Below are 16,720 nucleotides of genomic sequence, written 5' to 3' on the forward strand. Positions count from 1 at the left end.
ATGGTCAAATTCTTGAGTCATTGTAATAGCTGACACTGCAAATAACCTTTACCATGGAAAAATTTGCTCCACGCTGGGGTACACTGCTTGGAAACAACACCTTCATTTTGTGGGGCGGGGAGAGAATGGAGAAAGAGAGAGGGGTTGCTGCTTTCTTTTTTTCCTTTAAAAATAAAGGAAGAAGTGGAAGGTCTTCAAATCTTTCAGTCTGGCAAAATGGAAAAAAAGCATTCCTTACTCTAGCTGACACTCACATGCCATCCCAGGGCTCTCCAGTGCTTTTACGGCCCTTGCCTTAAGGCGCTGCCAATGCCCCAGGCTTCTCACCAGCCAGCCTGATGGCACGTGGACTGCAGGAGGTTTCTCTTCCTTCCCTGGGAGCGGGCGAAGAGAAACCTCGGCTGCCTGCCGAAGCCCAGCCGGCTGCACGGGAGAGCGGGAAGGGCAGCGGTGCTCCCAGGGACGGGACGATCCCGGCCACCGCGCGCTCCCCTTGCAGACCCTCCGGCCCGCTCAAGGCAGGGCTTGCCGTGGGCTCGGCTCACCCGAACCGGCTGCTGGCACGGCTCACCTCTGAGCCAGGGGAAAAAGTCTGCAGCTACGCTGGAACAAGAAAGAAGTGAAAACAGAGATACAGAACATCGGGTCTGTTTCCATTGGCTCTGGCTGCTGGGCATGGGATATCAGCAGCCTCTAGTTCCCGAAAGGTCCCTCCTTGGCAGATATTTACAGAGGCATCTGCAGCAGTCGACCGGACGGCACCTAAACGAATGAAAAATAAACCTACAAAATGGTATTTCCCATTCTTTGGAACACAGTAAAAGTGCCTCCTGTTCCTTTCAGCACCTAAACTAGATACATTCATCAGCGCAGGAAAAGACGCTGGCACACGCTTTAGGGAGACACGTATTCAAAGGAAACAAACCTGCATCACCCAGTACTTTCCAAATTAAATAACCCTGCCATTGCACATATTTTTGAAAACCAGGCTACCAGCAGTGTGAAGCATTTTCTGCTGTATGATGCCGAGCCCTTTGGAAGATTTGTGCTTCCACAAGGTTTTGTGCTCTTTGTAGCACAAAGGATTTGCCCTTGTTTAAAAAGTACTGGTTTTCCAATGCATAGTCATACTTGTATAGGTGACTTTCTGAGGTTAACAGATCTGCTCTAAGTGTAGAGCCATGTGTCATTTCAGGTTAGTAATAAAACAGTTCATCACAGACAGGCATAGAGTGTCCAGGCCCTTCTTGCTGCGAAGGGAAGAGGACGATGTACTATGTGAGTAGCAGGTGCCTACTGGCACTGCACTGTGCTGTGGTTCATCAGGATTGGACTCAGGGACACTGCCCTTCCTTCGCTTTCAGATTTCACATTCAGCTGATGAAGGGTAAAAAGCCGTCTCATTGTGGAGGGCCAGCATTAGCCTTAAGACACCGCTTAATCCTGTTTAAGGGGTTTTTAAATATTGTATGGGTCTGCTAAGCCCCCTCACAAGGGGAGAATTTTCACCTAAAAATACCAGCTAATAAAAGAGCTCCCACCATCTGTTCACCCCCAGAAAACCAGCTAGCAGTGGGCACAGAAACAAATTCTTAACTTGAGGTGCAAAACAATCTGGATACAAACTGAGAACGACCTGTGTTTTATTTTAAATGAACACCGTTTCTTTTACTTATTATGCTACTTTATGATTCCATATAGACAGAAAGGATTAATTTCCCACTCATGTTCAGGGAATATGCACGCTAGCAGCCATTGGATGTAATTCGTCATCTGTTTAAATCCCACATGCATCGATAGGAAAATTAAATTCAATTTCCTTTCAAGTTTAAACATCTCTAAAGATATTCCCCAATCCAGGAAAGCACTTAAGCAAGTGCTTCACCTTGGGCATGTGAGTGGTTCTAGTGATGTCAAGTGCTTTCAGGAACAGGGCTGTGATCCATAGCAGATGTACACCTGCACCGTAGAACGAACACCCAGCAAATGCAGAAAAGCTAAGGCACCAGGGTACTAGAAACACGCTTGATTATTTTTGAGGTCCTGCGATTTTGCTCCTGTCTGTGAGATTTTCAGCTGGAAAAAAAAACCAACAAAAGCAGGGAAATTAGCTACAGAAAGGCAGTGTTTCAAAAGCACATAGTTCTCTCAGTCTCTTGGGGAAAATTTTACACAATCCTAGTTTCAAAATAATGTTAAGGTTGCAAAATTGAGCAATCATAAAAGTCAGGAAATTTAAAAAGTTAGTATGTGTCTTTCAATGTTAGCTCAGCAATAGCAAATATATGTAGTGGGAGAAGTTTAAACTTGCAATTTCTGTGTTAAATATAAACTTTAAAGTATTCTTGTTGACCATTAATAAGCAACATAAACTATATTGGGTATTTAATGTCTGTAAGAGGCATCTTAATCATAAGAATTTCCAGGTATTGGAATTCAGAGGGCTTGCTTTTGAAGTCTAAAATGTCACTGTTGTGTTGCTGAGTTATTTTGGCTCTTTTCTCACTTATGCGTGAAAGTCATCACTGGGAAAGAAAGGCAATTTCACCTGTGTTATAATACAATTCTCACATCAGAATAGTTTTGTGATGTTTATGAAAGGCTATGATTTATATAGTTAGGGAACTGACTTAAGTTTGGTTTGCTTTTTTTTTTAAGAAGTAAGAACTTCTGTGGTAAAGAGACCGCAATGCTTCCCCCTTGCTGGCAAGAGAACTAAACCTCCCAAAACAAATGTGCTCTACCTGAATTAATAATATGGAGCTGTTCCGCAAAATGTTTAAAATACAGAATGATCTTTCCAGGCCAGATGTATGACTTGCTCAAATCTACGTGTCGTGGTTTAACTTACCGTGAAAATCTAAATACAGTGTGATGGTAGTGTTTAGATAAGACAGATGTAGAGTGCAGTGCAGGCTTGGTATTGCAGAAACGTTGATCCTTATAAATGAGCTGTATTGCGCTCTGGGATTTTCCTGGCTGACTCTTTCAAAACCCAGGCTAGATTAAATCATCACAGCTGGGGAGAAAATATCAAGAGTTAAATAACTACTTTATGAGAGTTGTAAGAGTGTGAAAGTTTTAAGATGTTAAATAATTACAGCACTCTGAGAGCTACAGGAAAGACGAATGAGCTTGTGGCCAACAGTCTTATTTATTCTGATGTCATCCTGAAAGACAAATGAAAGTGTCAAAGATGTGGGGAGAATTTCACACGTGACCAAAGATGTAGCTATCAAAGCAAATACAGGTCAAAGTGCGTCAGTGAGGAGTCCCACACATACTCAGCTCAAAGGAAAGATGACATTTTGAACTCAGTGCTTCCACTGTTTGTTTACTGCTCCAGTAAGTCACGAGCATCTTGAGCTCTCTGTTAGTCAGCTGTCAGCTTGTTTGTTAGTGGAACTAAGCCAGCCTGGGAATAAAATATGTCTCCCATTAAGGTATGCAAGTGTGAGGACATAAAGCTTTATGTAAAATCTCCACGAGCATGTCACAAGTCCAAAGTTAAAGCAAATACCTAAGGGAGAAGAAGACCTTTGTATCATGTTTGATTCCAATCTATCATCCCCTTAATGAGACAGACCCTGGGGGAGCTGCTTTCTGCTTACACCAACACGAGCAAGTTCAAACCCATTCTCAGATACGTCTTCAGTGCACCCAAATGTTGTGTAAGCAAGAACAGGGATGTTTGGCTGATCTGGGGCTGCCAAATGTCTGTCCAGAAAGGCACTCACAGTACTATTGCCAGCTGGCCCCCTGGGGTCTGCCAAACCTGGGCAAGCAGCACGGTATCCGTGTGGACCTCCTAGGCAGCACAGGTGCCTCCAGTCCCTTCTGCTGCCCAGCTCTTCAGGCTAGGTGCAGTCTCCGCAACACACACAGGCATATAGGATGTGCTGCTCAGAGACTGCCCTTCTTTCTGTGTGGGAGCCTTCCTGGAGGAAACATGGGAACTAAAAAAGGTAAAGAAATAAAATAAAAAATGTGAGTGGACTGCAAATGCCCACGTGGCTGTGGGGGGTTGGGATGAAAGCTTATAGGGCCAAGAGTGGGGCAGAAGGGAGAGGCGAAGGGTGCCCTGAGTCCATGCGCATGGAAATCGTGGGGAGACGTCCTGCTGACTCTGGGCAGCTTAGCTCGGATCCAACAAATGGCCTTTCCCTTCCCCCTCCTCCCTCTGCTTTGTGGCTGCTGAGTGAAGCATGGCAGCCCAGATCTTATTTCAGGTTTTGTGATGGCGCATATTTTCTCCCTTAGATCTTTCAACAAGAGAGCACCAGCCTCTCCGTGTGGGACCGCTAACGCCCCCGGGACTGAGCCCGGAGACGGGAGGGGGTCGGGAGGGGAGGGCTGGCTGCGCTGCCAGCCATCACCTCTGAAAAGCCATCAGCAATCCTGGGAATAACTGAATATTATAGAGGATATTGAGACGGTAACTGAAGATGCAGACACCTAGCAGGTTATGCTACCGGCAACTCGGTAAATTTGATTTCAGTCTTTAACAAAGTAATGGTTCAAATATTCAGAAGGAGTTTCTGAAACTACCTGCATCATAGGATAACGCTGACCAGGAGCAATAAACACGAAGATTTTGCATCGAGCAGATCAGTGCCAGTCTGAGTAGCACAATCCCTTTCCGAGATCAGTTTATGTAATGGCTGAAGGAGCAAAGACAGCATAAAGCGCAATACATCACAGAGCCTTGCAACAAAGATGAAGTTAAATTAGGCTGAAAACTATTTTAAGCACTATTAAGTAATGTAAATAGCATGAGAGTGGGAAGCAGAAAGGGAAGAGGGAGTGAGCCCAGGTGAGACACGGATAATAAAAAAGGTATGATAACTCTCAATAGGTATTTGCAAGGCATACACATCAACGAGGTAATTTGTTTAGGCTGATTCAAGGAAATATGGCTGGGAGAAAGAGTATGAGGATTTGGTTTGGCTCTCAGGGTTTATTTCTAAACTGTGAAGCGTAGAGCAGTCTGCCACAGGAAATGTTAGAAACTCAAAGGCTTGAGTCATTTAAAAACTGACTGGGCAAAATCACCCAAGAATAATCTGGAGGGAAACACTCGTGCAACTGGCAGGCTGTGCAAGCACAACGGTGTCCGGTCATAAATTATGATAACTTGGATACAATAGGTAGCCATCAAGCTGCATGCACGTGAATGGGGGGAGAGAGCTCAAAACCTCTGCCTCCCAAGCTCCCAGGAGCCAAATACTGTGTCAGTGTAAATTGGTGTAGCTCCACTCCCTTCACTGAGTGACGGTGCATGGATTTATGCTAGCTGAGAGCCTAGCCCAAGGGTTTCTGACCTTCAGGCTAAAACAGGTCCATCATCTTGTGGTATTCCAGGGTAATAAATACTCTGATTTAGCTATTAGGCTTTCGTAATCTGACTGGGCAACGATTAATTTACCAGCTCACACTTGCAGACAGGAATCCTCCAGGGCACAGAGCCCCCCGTAAGTTCTGCGTCATTCCAGCTGCAACCCTTTCTGCAGATGTGGTGGCTTTTTAATCTGAGGGCCTGATAAAAGGCCAGCCTACGCACAGACTTCCCCTGGTTCCAGCAGATCATGTTCCAAAAATGGATATGGTTGTTTCCAACACGAGGCTATGGGGAGACTCTCTGATGTTGATTTGGCTACTTTTCTTCTGGAAGTAAAAGCATCCACAAATACACTGGTACACAAACAATTAGAGTTTCTGTTCCCACATCTCCTTATTTTGCACAAATTTGCTTGCGCACCAATACTATGCATAAATACTGAGATAAACGCTTATCTTGCCTTTTCCCTGTGTACTAGTTTACAATAAAATGCTATGTTAAGTTTAGAGCAACGGCTTTGTGGTCTCACTGTAAAACATGAGTGTTTCAAACACTGATGAATTTACACTCAGTTGAAATTACTTCCATTTTGCATGTGAAGAAGAAAAGCTGAAATTATCAGAAATGTCACCCAATGTTTAGTGCTTGGCGAGAGGAACCACATACCTGATTTTCGTAGTGCTGAGTATTTCATAGCACATTACCTTGTCCCATCTCCCACTGAATTTCTTAATTGTTATGTTTGTCATGTTTGGTCCCCCCTAAAAATGAAATCTGGCACCTGTGATTTGCCCAACACTCCCCAGGAGCTTTGGGAATAATGTGGATAAAACACCCCCAACAGCACCCTTGTTCATCTAATTTCCCTGAACACAACCCATTATTCCAGACCAAACGAGGGATGGGCTCTAAAGGAAAAAAGGCTGTTTTATCATGTACGTATACAGTACTTCATAATGTTTGTGTATTTGCAGACGGATCCAAATTAAGATTACCCAGACAGGTACTAATAACTGCAGCAGAGTTTCTTCCAAAGCCACAGTCAACATGTGAGAAAAGAGCCCATTATTTCTAGTATGTTAAGCTGACTCATCTAGCAGTGTCCCACAGGCAAACAAACACCTCCTAGATTCAGTAAACCAATTTCAGTGAAAGGATTGACTTTCTGAAAAGAAATGAAGGTTTATAGTGTATATTTGCTACTATGCTCTTTTAAGACATTAATACTACAAATAAAAGGCAGAATTAAGTAGCCACATTGCATGTGGAGTACACTTTATAAATGTACCATTCATTATATCCTCCTCTATGTTATACTATATGGAAGAGCCCCTACCACATCACGGATGTTTATTATCATTCAAAACTAATAACCTTGGCTACATTCAGTAAAAAATTAGATCATGTGAGCTGCAAGTGGTTCAAGCACAAGAGCTTTTGTTCACGTGCCAGCCAAATAGTCATATGCATATATCCCTCTGTCTGAACACATCAATCATTTTATTATAATCACAGTTTAGCTCTCAGATAATTTTGTCCTTTCATTCTTTTTCCATACCACAGATTTTATGGGTGGACATTGAGACCCAGTTATAGATGTGACAAATGATTTTACATTCCCAAGTTCTTGGAGCTTAAATCTGACTACCATTGAGTAGAGATGAGCATTCGAAGGTTTCCTCAAGATAAGCATCCAAACCCCAAGCTGCTTGAAATCACAGGACTCTTTTGAAAGGTCTAGTTCTGATAAACAGTTTTGGAAGTATCTACATGTACAAGTTTGGAAATATCTATGTATACATATGCATATACATATATACAATTTCTGGTTAGCATCCCTTCGTTCCTTAACCCTGTTGCCTATTCATGCCATGCAAACTGCTTCGTGTTGCAGTCCTTGTTCCTGAGGCCTGGGATCAGGCACTGCCTGAAGCACCCCTTCGAGAAGACCTGCTCCCCACAGCTGCCCCTATCGACCCCAAAAAGCAGGTAGCAGCCCTCGAGGGCAATTCATCCCAGTGGTGATCTAAACCTCTCTGAAGGTACCTACCTCAGCCACTGGCTGTCTGGAGGACTGAAGTGACAAGACTCCAAAATTTGGGGAGGAAAACTATGTGGGATCAAAATGTAGACCTGATCGTTTTTTCTTTGTGGGCTTTCTAGTTTTTTCAGGTCTATTGACTTTTACATAATTTCAGGGTGAAGTTGAATCTTTTGGCTCACACCTCTAGAAAAACCCCAAATAACACATACCCCAAAGTTAAATACTTCTGTGATAGAAAAAAATTGGGGTCCACTCAGGAGTATTTCAAAGTGAGATAATTTTAAAGCCAGCAGCAATTGGTGCGGAGATGATGTGTGAGTGGCCTCAGGCAGGAACAAGCCATGAAACGAATGGCAGTACCGCTGGCAGCCGCCAGCACCCATAGCCAAGTCAGGCAGCCGAAAATCCACACAGGCAGATCACCCTGGCACTCGTGAGAAGGATCCCGTCCATGCAGAAGGAAACAACGAGGTGGCACAAGGCCAGTTACAACCCAATAGTGCCGCATGGGGAAAGTCCTGGAGGCTTTGTGGTTCTGAGGAGGGGTTAAGGCTCCTCCTGCACATCTGGCGGAGCAGCAGCTGCGCTGCGGTGATCAATGTCAGCGTTTGCCACGAGAACTTGTTTCACAGGGAGGGGGTGGGAGTAGGTGTAGGATCAGGGTTGGTTACAATGTGCCTTTCAAACTTTTATTGATTTCCTAATCTCTTCTTCAAAAACATAAAGAGGGGGAAGAAAGAGAAGAATTTTGCTGTGAGCCTGGCAGGCCTTATTTCCCCTCAGATCCACCCACCTTCGCCCACATACACGGAGGGATCTCTTATTACCGAGTGCAAAGTGCCAGTCAATTTTTTTCCCCAAAAACATTTCGGAAGGCGTTAGCAATGAAAGGGCCTGGGGAGCCAAAACAGTTGAACTCACAGTGTCGGAGCAGGTAACCTCACTTGCCTGTCTGGCAAACGTACTACCTGAGCATGCCTTAAAGCTCTGATCCAGCTGGCACTAAAACATGGGCCCAACCTTAATAAGTCAGGCTGTGCGAGATTAAGCAAGCATGTAAAACGAGTGTATACTTAAGGCCCTGGCTCGGCCGAGGTCCACAACAGGGAGTACTTCAGGCCTGACTCTCCACTGGTCTGCAGCTGGGAAGGATATCTGCAGCAGACATCACCACATCGCACCACTTTACACTCTCAGTGCAGATGTTGAAATGGCCAAATTTCCAGTGTTTTTGAGAGAATTGGTGCAGAATTTGAGGAGCTGAAGTGAAAACATAGGTGGGCAAGGGTGCACAGCGAAATACCAAAATTACTGAATGAAAATTCATTGGCAGAACCGTCTGCAGCCCAGGGGACGAGAGGCACCGCAGCCATAGTCTGCACGAGAAGAAGCAATTTGCAAGTCTGGAGAAAGGGCTTGGAAAGAGCAGAAACAAAAGGATAAGACCTATATGGGTAGGGAAATAGTAAAATGAGAAACAATGAAAGAGACGGCAGTAAAACGTGCATCTGTCATTTAATCCTGGATAAATACCCAGATTAGTGACATCAGTTTCTGCTGTTTATTTGGAGCTTACTTTGGAGCCATGTCTCCCAAGGCTAACGCAGCTGTGATAAGCCCAGTGGAAAGCACAACCAAGAATTTATCCCAGCTATGGCTGTTCCTGTATAACACAGACATTAGGCAAAACTAAAATTTGTATGTAGAATTTGTCTTTTCAACCCTTGGGCTCATAAAAATAAAGCTGGCATAAGCTGGCAGAGTAAGGAAATTCAAAAGTTTCACAGATTGTCTTCACAGATTTTCACATCATTTTACAATCACTTAGTGCTTAGATGGGCTTTGAAGGTCATGAAGGCTAAATGTGCATGCTGTCTTTTGATCCAGTTATGGGGCCTTGACATTGGGCTCCATCACCCTGTGTACTGCACTAAAGTAACGATGCTCATCAAGTCAGGTCTGCTGCAGGGGTTCAGTTCAGCCGGCTCAAAGCTTCTCACCGGTACAAGCCAAACTGCACCAAAAGGTGAAGACAAAATGATTTATCTGAGATGATGGGCTTGGACAAGAGCCCAGGAGGTTGATGGTGTTGCTGCTGGAGGGAGTGCAAACAGACACCACTGTGGCTAAAAGGGGCTTCCCCTGAAAGAAGCAACGCACCTCTCATGTACTCTGCAGTCCCCGAGATGTGGATGTCTGGTTGAGCAAGCTAAAGGCAGAGACAAGCCGTTGCAGGAGCACGCTTAGTTTGAGAAAGCCGTCTCTACCTTCTCTGGCAGCTGTGCACTGGGCAGTAACGCCACTGCCTCCACTTAGAAGTAAGAAGCCATTTTACCAACTTTCATATTTTTTTGCCCCAGACAGCTGTCATCTTCACTGCCTCACAAAGGCTGGCTCTGGTTCGCTCACTTTCAAAAAACTATTAACAAACAAAATCCATGCAGAAAAAATGGCTTGGTTTTGCTCTTGCATTTAACTAGGTCAGCCTGCGAGAAACTTCCGACCAACCGCTCACCTGATCCTGCTGCAGTGGTCACGTTCCTCGCCTAACCCGTTAGGAACAAAGCTGTAAGGTGAGACATTTTAACAAGGCTGTTGATGTTCTTGGAGATAAATGTGTTAAGTTACAGCTGGTTTTGCCACTTGGAAGTGGGGAGGGGAAGGCTGGTCCACGGCAGTTAAAGCATTACTGAGCACCAGGGGCAGCTGGCATCTGCTGAGAAAGGCACATGGAAAACATGACGCCAAGAAAGCGGGGCTAATTAAAACCAGTTTCTTAAATTAGAAGGCTCTTAATGGCTAATGTTTAAAAATAACACCTTAATGACATCTAAAAATAGCTGCTGCCAAGCTCTGGAGTATTCTGACCTCCATTAAATTGGGAGTCCATTTCCCGTGACTGGTGGTGTAAATCACATTTACCTTTTATATCCTGCTCTCCCTGGGATTAGCTGCAAAGCCTGATGCCTGACCTTGAAAGCCTATTTGCAAACATGCAAGAGTAACCTAGAGCACTCTTCTGAATGGTGTGCAATATACGGATATAATGTGCAGGCTGAGTAACTGGATAATCTCAGGTTGCACTCATCTGCAGATGTGTGCAGGGAAAAATACTGAGGGAGTGGGGGACTATCAGACCAGACAGAGACCAGGGATGTGAAAGGTGGTGCTGGGGTTAGGGCCTGGGCCTGGGATGCAGGAGACCCGAGCTCCATTTCCAGTTCAGTTGCAGATTTCTTGTGTGACCTGGGTAGGTCCCTCATCCTCCTGCTGTCCCTCCCTCCCCCAAAGCCATGTCTAGATCTCCTTGATCCTGGAGGGGTATTATGAGGATAATTTCTCTAAGGTGTGTGGCATGCTTGGATACAACAACCATATGCCTCACAGAAAACAAACAGTAATATAAAAAGGGAAAATACTGCTCAATTTTCCTTATGCTTAATATATGAGGCAAACCCGAACAATCTGGAAGGCAAACATACGTTGAGGACTTCTAGAGATCTTAACCCAAGCACGTGGTGGGAATAGAAATAAAATATCTCCAGTACTGCTGGAGATAACCATTTGCTTACTTTTGCTGTGTTCCTCTGTGCTGTGCTTGGCCCTAACATGTGTCCTGTCATATTGCAGTACTCTGTCATAGCTGGTACAAGAGAAATCTGCAGCTTGACCTTCTCTGGCAGAATGTAGAGAGATCCTGTGGCGCCTACCTGGAACAATGATTTCTGATATAAAACCCTCTGCATTTGTCTCACTATTTGCAAATTAGGCAAATTACTTCAACCACCACATAAACCTAGTTATGTTCATTTAAGCGTTATGTAAAGAGTATCTGAAAGGCCAGAAAGCCCTAGCAGTGGGAAAATGCCTTCCTAAAACTAGCCACACTAAAGGAAAGCTGGTCTTTGGTTTTTCTCTTCCCTTCCCATCAGAGGGCTGGGCACTTCTCCGCAGATCCCGTCCAACATTGCATTCCTCCCCATCCTATGTCTGCGCACAGCAGACACGCTCCAAACAAAAGAAAAGGAACATGTGTAAGTACAAGACTCTCAGCCTGTGTTGCTGTCCTGCCTAGCCCATATAATCCCCGTGCTTTTCAATTTTTTTCCTTTCTTTTGGCAAAACATCCAAGGCAGATTCTGGGTTGTTTTGCGAAGAAACACCCCATCTTCTTCTTATGCAGAGCTTGGTGCGTGCAACAGTGGTCTGGAGACAAGCATCGGCACTGATGCACACCTCAAGCACTCCTGCCTCTTTAGTGAGATAAGGAGAATGTAAACCAGCTTTCACTTTTCTCCCTCTGTGTTATTTTGTTGTTCTAATGGTCTTCATTAGTTTGGCCAGATGGTTTTCCTCCCTTTGCCTGCTAAGGCCCAGTCCTGCAAACACTTATGCTTTCTTCTATGAACATGCGTTCAGCATATGCATGGGTCTTTGCAGAATTGGAGCCTAAATTTGTTTCTGTTTCTGAATTCCAAGTTGGATTTTGATGTAACAGTTATTTTATATATTAAAATATCAGGTTTCTGCCCACACACATAATGCATGATATATAACAGACCTTGCAAGTCAGCCATTGGAAAAGGCCACTTAATCTGCAATTTATACAGAAGGAAGAGTTACTATTCCTTGTTTTTCAGGTAGAATTTATACACGACCAAACTGTGAAGGTGTCACTCCTCAGAAGCTCCATGATGTACATCTGGTTTCACATGCTGTCATTTTGCCCACAAGCTAAAATCATAAGCTGAAACTCCACAGAGGCTAATGAAAATTATTCCCCTTTGAGTTGCTTTATTAAAATGCAACCTCAAGAAATACTGGCAAGTCAGGAAAGCGACTTTAATCCAATACTTGTTATCCTCTTCCACAGGTTTTAAATCACTCTCTTTGCTCCCTACTTTGAGCAAATACACCCTTATTGTTTTCCTAGTCCTGCTATGACCTTCTGGGAATGTTTTCATCGTGTAAAGCAACCTGCAGTTCCCTACTTTGTAAATCTCATTCCTTCCAAGTGTTAACACTAGCTGATTCTCTGCTTTAGAAAGGAAATCATGTTTGTTTTTTTGAAGAGTCTGCTGGGAAGAGGAATATTTGCATTGAAAATTTTTTTTTCCATTTCATAAATTGTCTTGAGTTTTCTTCCCAGCGGGCAACAGAAGACTGTTTATATAAGTGAAGAGGGAAGCTTATTTTCCCATTACTTCCACAAAAGTACGATTAACAGCGATAACTATGCTAATTATTACACTAACTGCACTTGGAATGCACCTTACTGGCTGGAGAGGTAATGCATTTGGGTAATAATTAACTCCTTTTTTCCTCAATTACCTTTTATTAGGAGAGCAGAAGGTGTCAAAGTAAAACAGCTGCATATCTTCCAAGAAAAGCTCGTGTTTTCCAAAGGAATTCAAGCGGAGGTGCTTTATTAAAAGAACTAGTCAGGACAAACATTCACATGGCAAACTCGGCTGTTCAGTTACTTGGCTTCTCTCTAAGCCTTCTTGGCCTAATTGGGACATTAATTGCTACTATTCTGCCACACTGGTGGCGAACGGCACATGTAGGCACCAATATTATAACAGCTGTGGCCTATATGAAAGGGCTTTGGATGGAGTGTGTCTGGCACAGCACCGGCGTCTACCAGTGCCAAGTTCACCGCTCCCAGCTGGCGCTGCCCCGTGACCTCCAAGCTGCCCGTGCCATGATGGTAATTTCCTGCGTCCTTTCCGCGCTGGCATGCGTGATTGCTGTCATCGGTATGAAGTGCACGCAGTGTGCCAAGGAGACTTCTGCCAAAGACTCCATCGCGGTCTCTGGGGGGATTGTTTTCATCCTGGCCGGTCTCATTTGCCTGGTACCTGTTTCTTGGACTACCAATGACATCGTTACAGATTTCTACAACCCCATGCTTCCCAGCGGGATGAAGTACGAGATGGGTCAAGCTCTTTACCTTGGCTTCGTCTCCGCTTCTTTGACGATCCTCGGTGGCGCAGTGCTGTGCACATCAAGCCAGTGTCGCGGGAACGAGACACCTTACCAGACGCAGCCCAGCAGTGCAAGAAGGACTGCTCCCTCCTATAGACCACCAACTGCCTACAAGGGAAACCATGCTTCTTCCCTGACATCTGCTTCCCATAGTGGCTACAGATTAAATGACTACGTGTGAGTTCCCTAAGATTTGCCTGCAGGACACAGCTGCTTTATAATTTCTGTGCATGGCATAAAACAAAGCTATGATGACTTTTAATTTATAAGGGTTACGATACAAAGTTTACCATTGTTCATTTCTTCCTTTCCTTTCTTTTTGGAGAAAGAAAGAATGCGAATGCAAAACTACTTGCTGCAAAACCTGGAAAATAAATATAAAGGAGGCTGTGAGGTTCCAGAGACAGCACATACCTGCCTACTTTCAGTTAGACTTTTGCAGGCAGGCAGTTTTGCTAAAAGTAATGGTTTGGTTTGTAGTTTCTGCCCCGCGACAAGCACTAAAGCGGAACTGGCCACAACTTGTTGTTTGAACAGTGCTCCAACAAAAGACGCCGTTTTGCCTAAAACGGAGGACTTCATGGTGAGACACAATGATTTTCAGCAGTGATTGCTGGCTAAGTTTCTCATTTCCATAATGCATGAATATTTCGTTATGACAAGGTATTAGTTTTGCTTTGACTTAACTTTTTGGTTTTTTTTTTATAGTCCCTTGAAATATGAATTTTAATAGCATTATGACAGGTGTATTTGACAGTGTGTTATAACCAATATTTTAAATTATACTACCATGTTTTGACCTTATCAAAATAAAATTTTAGCACATTTTTGAAACAAGATGATGCATCATCATGGAAACAAACCACCTCAGTGGATCAGAATAGGGTTTTTAAAAATGTCAGTAATAGAACAAAAATAGGCATTTGATGTTAAACTGTTATTAAAAAAATTAAAAATAAAAAATTAAGTATCAGAATTTATAACAGAATGAGCATTTAGCTCTGTAGCAGATTTAGCATTTTGTACAACTAGTGCATTATATAGGTCAGAAAAACAATTTCTAGAATCCTATCCCCAAATCCCATGTAATGAAAGGTACTAATTTCTTAGGCTCAGACCTGGTGTTTTTTGCCTGGGGTCTTCACTGAAGGTGCGTTAGGGTTAGTAAGAATATTTACGTCTACTCCAGCAGCATTTGGGGAACTTCCATTCGTCCGGGCTTTGGTGCACAAGGCAGCCTCCGTGCCAGCAGAGGTTACACACACAGATCTTAACCGTTGCCTGTCAGGAGGAGTAAAAAATCAAGACATTTACTTCTAAAATCCTTGCAAAATGCAATCATTCCACAGTGTGTTCAAACAATTAAAACACACACTAACAAAGAAAGAACCCCAGTCCTCTCCATTTCATGTTACAGTGTAACATACACTATGGTATAAAACCATTACAAAAAGTAAAAGCACTAGATTCCTATTAACCTCAGAAAGCTATAGACTCTCCAGAACAACATATGGACCAACATACTGATATCTAATAGGGTTAAAAAAAAATACTTCCAAGAACTGTGAGGCAACTACACTTGCTATACTTCATTTGGCAAAAAGCCTGTTTGCAATTATGTTATCACCTGGTAGTACCTCCAGAGCTGGGATCCTTTCAACATTCCCCTGGTTTCACTCTGAACCTTCCCTTCCATGGCTGATCACTTAGCCATTTTTTTCATGTTGATTTGAATTGTGACAGTGTTTTTGAGCATTGATGCAAGTTGTCATCATCATTGTTTTTAAAGAACGAAATGGCATTTCTAAGCAATTTGCTGAGACCAACAATAACAAAAAAGGATCTGGGACCAGGCTTTGGTAATTGATCTGTAACAACTGATTATAAACTCATATTTTATTAACTGTAGCTGTTACATATGATGTGAAAAGAAAATGTACAGAAACTTCACTGACTCTGCAAACATCTTAATAACAGACTCTGAGGTGCAAGGAATGGACAGAAACTGCTTTGACAATGGCTTCTTAGGGAAGATGGAATCCAGCTATTCATAGTCCATTACAGATTTTCTGGGATGCCTTTTTAGGACAAAAGGTAGCCTAATGAAGGTGGCCAATTACATAGGGGTTTTTTTCTGTATTTACATTACAATAGGTCTAGCCAAGTGATTATGATATCAACTTCGTGGCTTTGGACAGCTATGAATACTGGAACACAAGTCCAAGTGCAGGAAATGGGCTTGTGTCTCATTAGGTAGTATGTTTGCTATATGCTGATAAATTAATTCACTTGCCAGGATGCTTGTGCTGTGGGAATACTTATGTATAGTGCTAGTCTTACTGTACAAATTCCCAGCCAAGCAGGATACGTGACAGTAGTAAGAATGGTTTATAAAGTCCTGGCAAAAATACCTGGAAGTGCTCTGATGTCAACAAAGAGAGAGAAATGGTTTCTTTCACAGGGGGTTGTGAATCAGTGGATCTCATTCCGTGCTAAAACTGACATAAATTTCTGCTTCTTTCCTTCATTTTTTAAGCTGCCATTTGAAACAAAAAGCATATCCATTCTAGCAGCTTTAGAGGTCTGGCTGCAGCTGCTCCAGACTGACATAGGTGTTGATACCCCGAGCTCATCCCCTGCTGCCACACAGAACGGTGGCCAGAGCCTGTTCCCTGCTTGCGTGGAGGCTGCTTTGGCTGTCCTGCACAGGCGATGCAATGAGGCATTGCTCGGAGACCTTAGCCAAGGAATGAATCCCCACTGCCCCTCCTTTGCTCGTAATCCCTTGGCAATCAGTGGCATCGATAAGAGACAGAGTGTCAAGGAAAGGGCATGAGTTTCCTGGACCACCGAGGTGCTGTCTGTGGGAACATGCTCCTGGGGCAGCTATAACTCAACAGCAGGGCAACAGGGCAGGGCAATGGACTAGGGCTGCCACATGCCTGATTCTGCCCACCTGCATCTGCTGGGTTTTTGCAGAGTCCCGTGGAGGAAGATTTATTTATTTATTTATGTAACTAAGTACAGCCTGCTTTTTGCCTCCAGCTCACTAGAGCTGAAGCACCAGCTTGCCCTTCTGGCGGAGGCACTGCCGGGAGGCGAGGAGGGGATCTAGGGTGGGCAGACATTCCTTTTAGCAGTGCAGGCTTTGTTTGTGCGTGTGATTGTGGTTACACCGCATTTTAACCAACTTCACAGAATATGCCAGATGTGTAACTCTGATTCAGGGCATCACAAACAACCAAATACAAACCAAAAGAAATGAAGAGAAGAAAACATTCTAGTGACCTCTAAGAGTGTTGCTAGAAAGTGACTAATAGACCAAAGGAAGAATATGTGCCATTCTGTTA

General features: G+C 43.7%; 1 protein-coding gene across 1 annotated transcript; it reads left to right on the forward strand.

Moving 5' to 3' along the window:
- The first annotated feature begins 12,840 nt into the window (after positions 1 to 12,840).
- On the forward strand, positions 12,841 to 13,551 carry CLDN14 (claudin 14). Its single transcript, XM_010580341.1, has one exon. The coding sequence runs from the start codon at positions 12,841 to 12,843 to the stop codon at positions 13,549 to 13,551; it is 711 nt and encodes a 236-aa protein (XP_010578643.1).
- The last annotated feature ends 3,169 nt before the right edge of the window (positions 13,552 to 16,720 follow it).

Source organism: Haliaeetus leucocephalus, unplaced genomic scaffold (assembly GCF_000737465.1).
Source record: "Haliaeetus leucocephalus isolate CR32 unplaced genomic scaffold, Haliaeetus_leucocephalus-4.0 Scaffold702, whole genome shotgun sequence".
In the NCBI taxonomy this organism is placed as follows: domain Eukaryota; kingdom Metazoa; phylum Chordata; class Aves; order Accipitriformes; family Accipitridae; genus Haliaeetus; species Haliaeetus leucocephalus.

What these genes read in the sequence shown, in the direction of transcription:
- CLDN14 (XM_010580341.1), top strand. Translation starts at nt 12,841, where the DNA reads ATGGCAAACTCGGCTGTTCAGTTACTTGGCTTCTCTCTAAGCCTTCTT.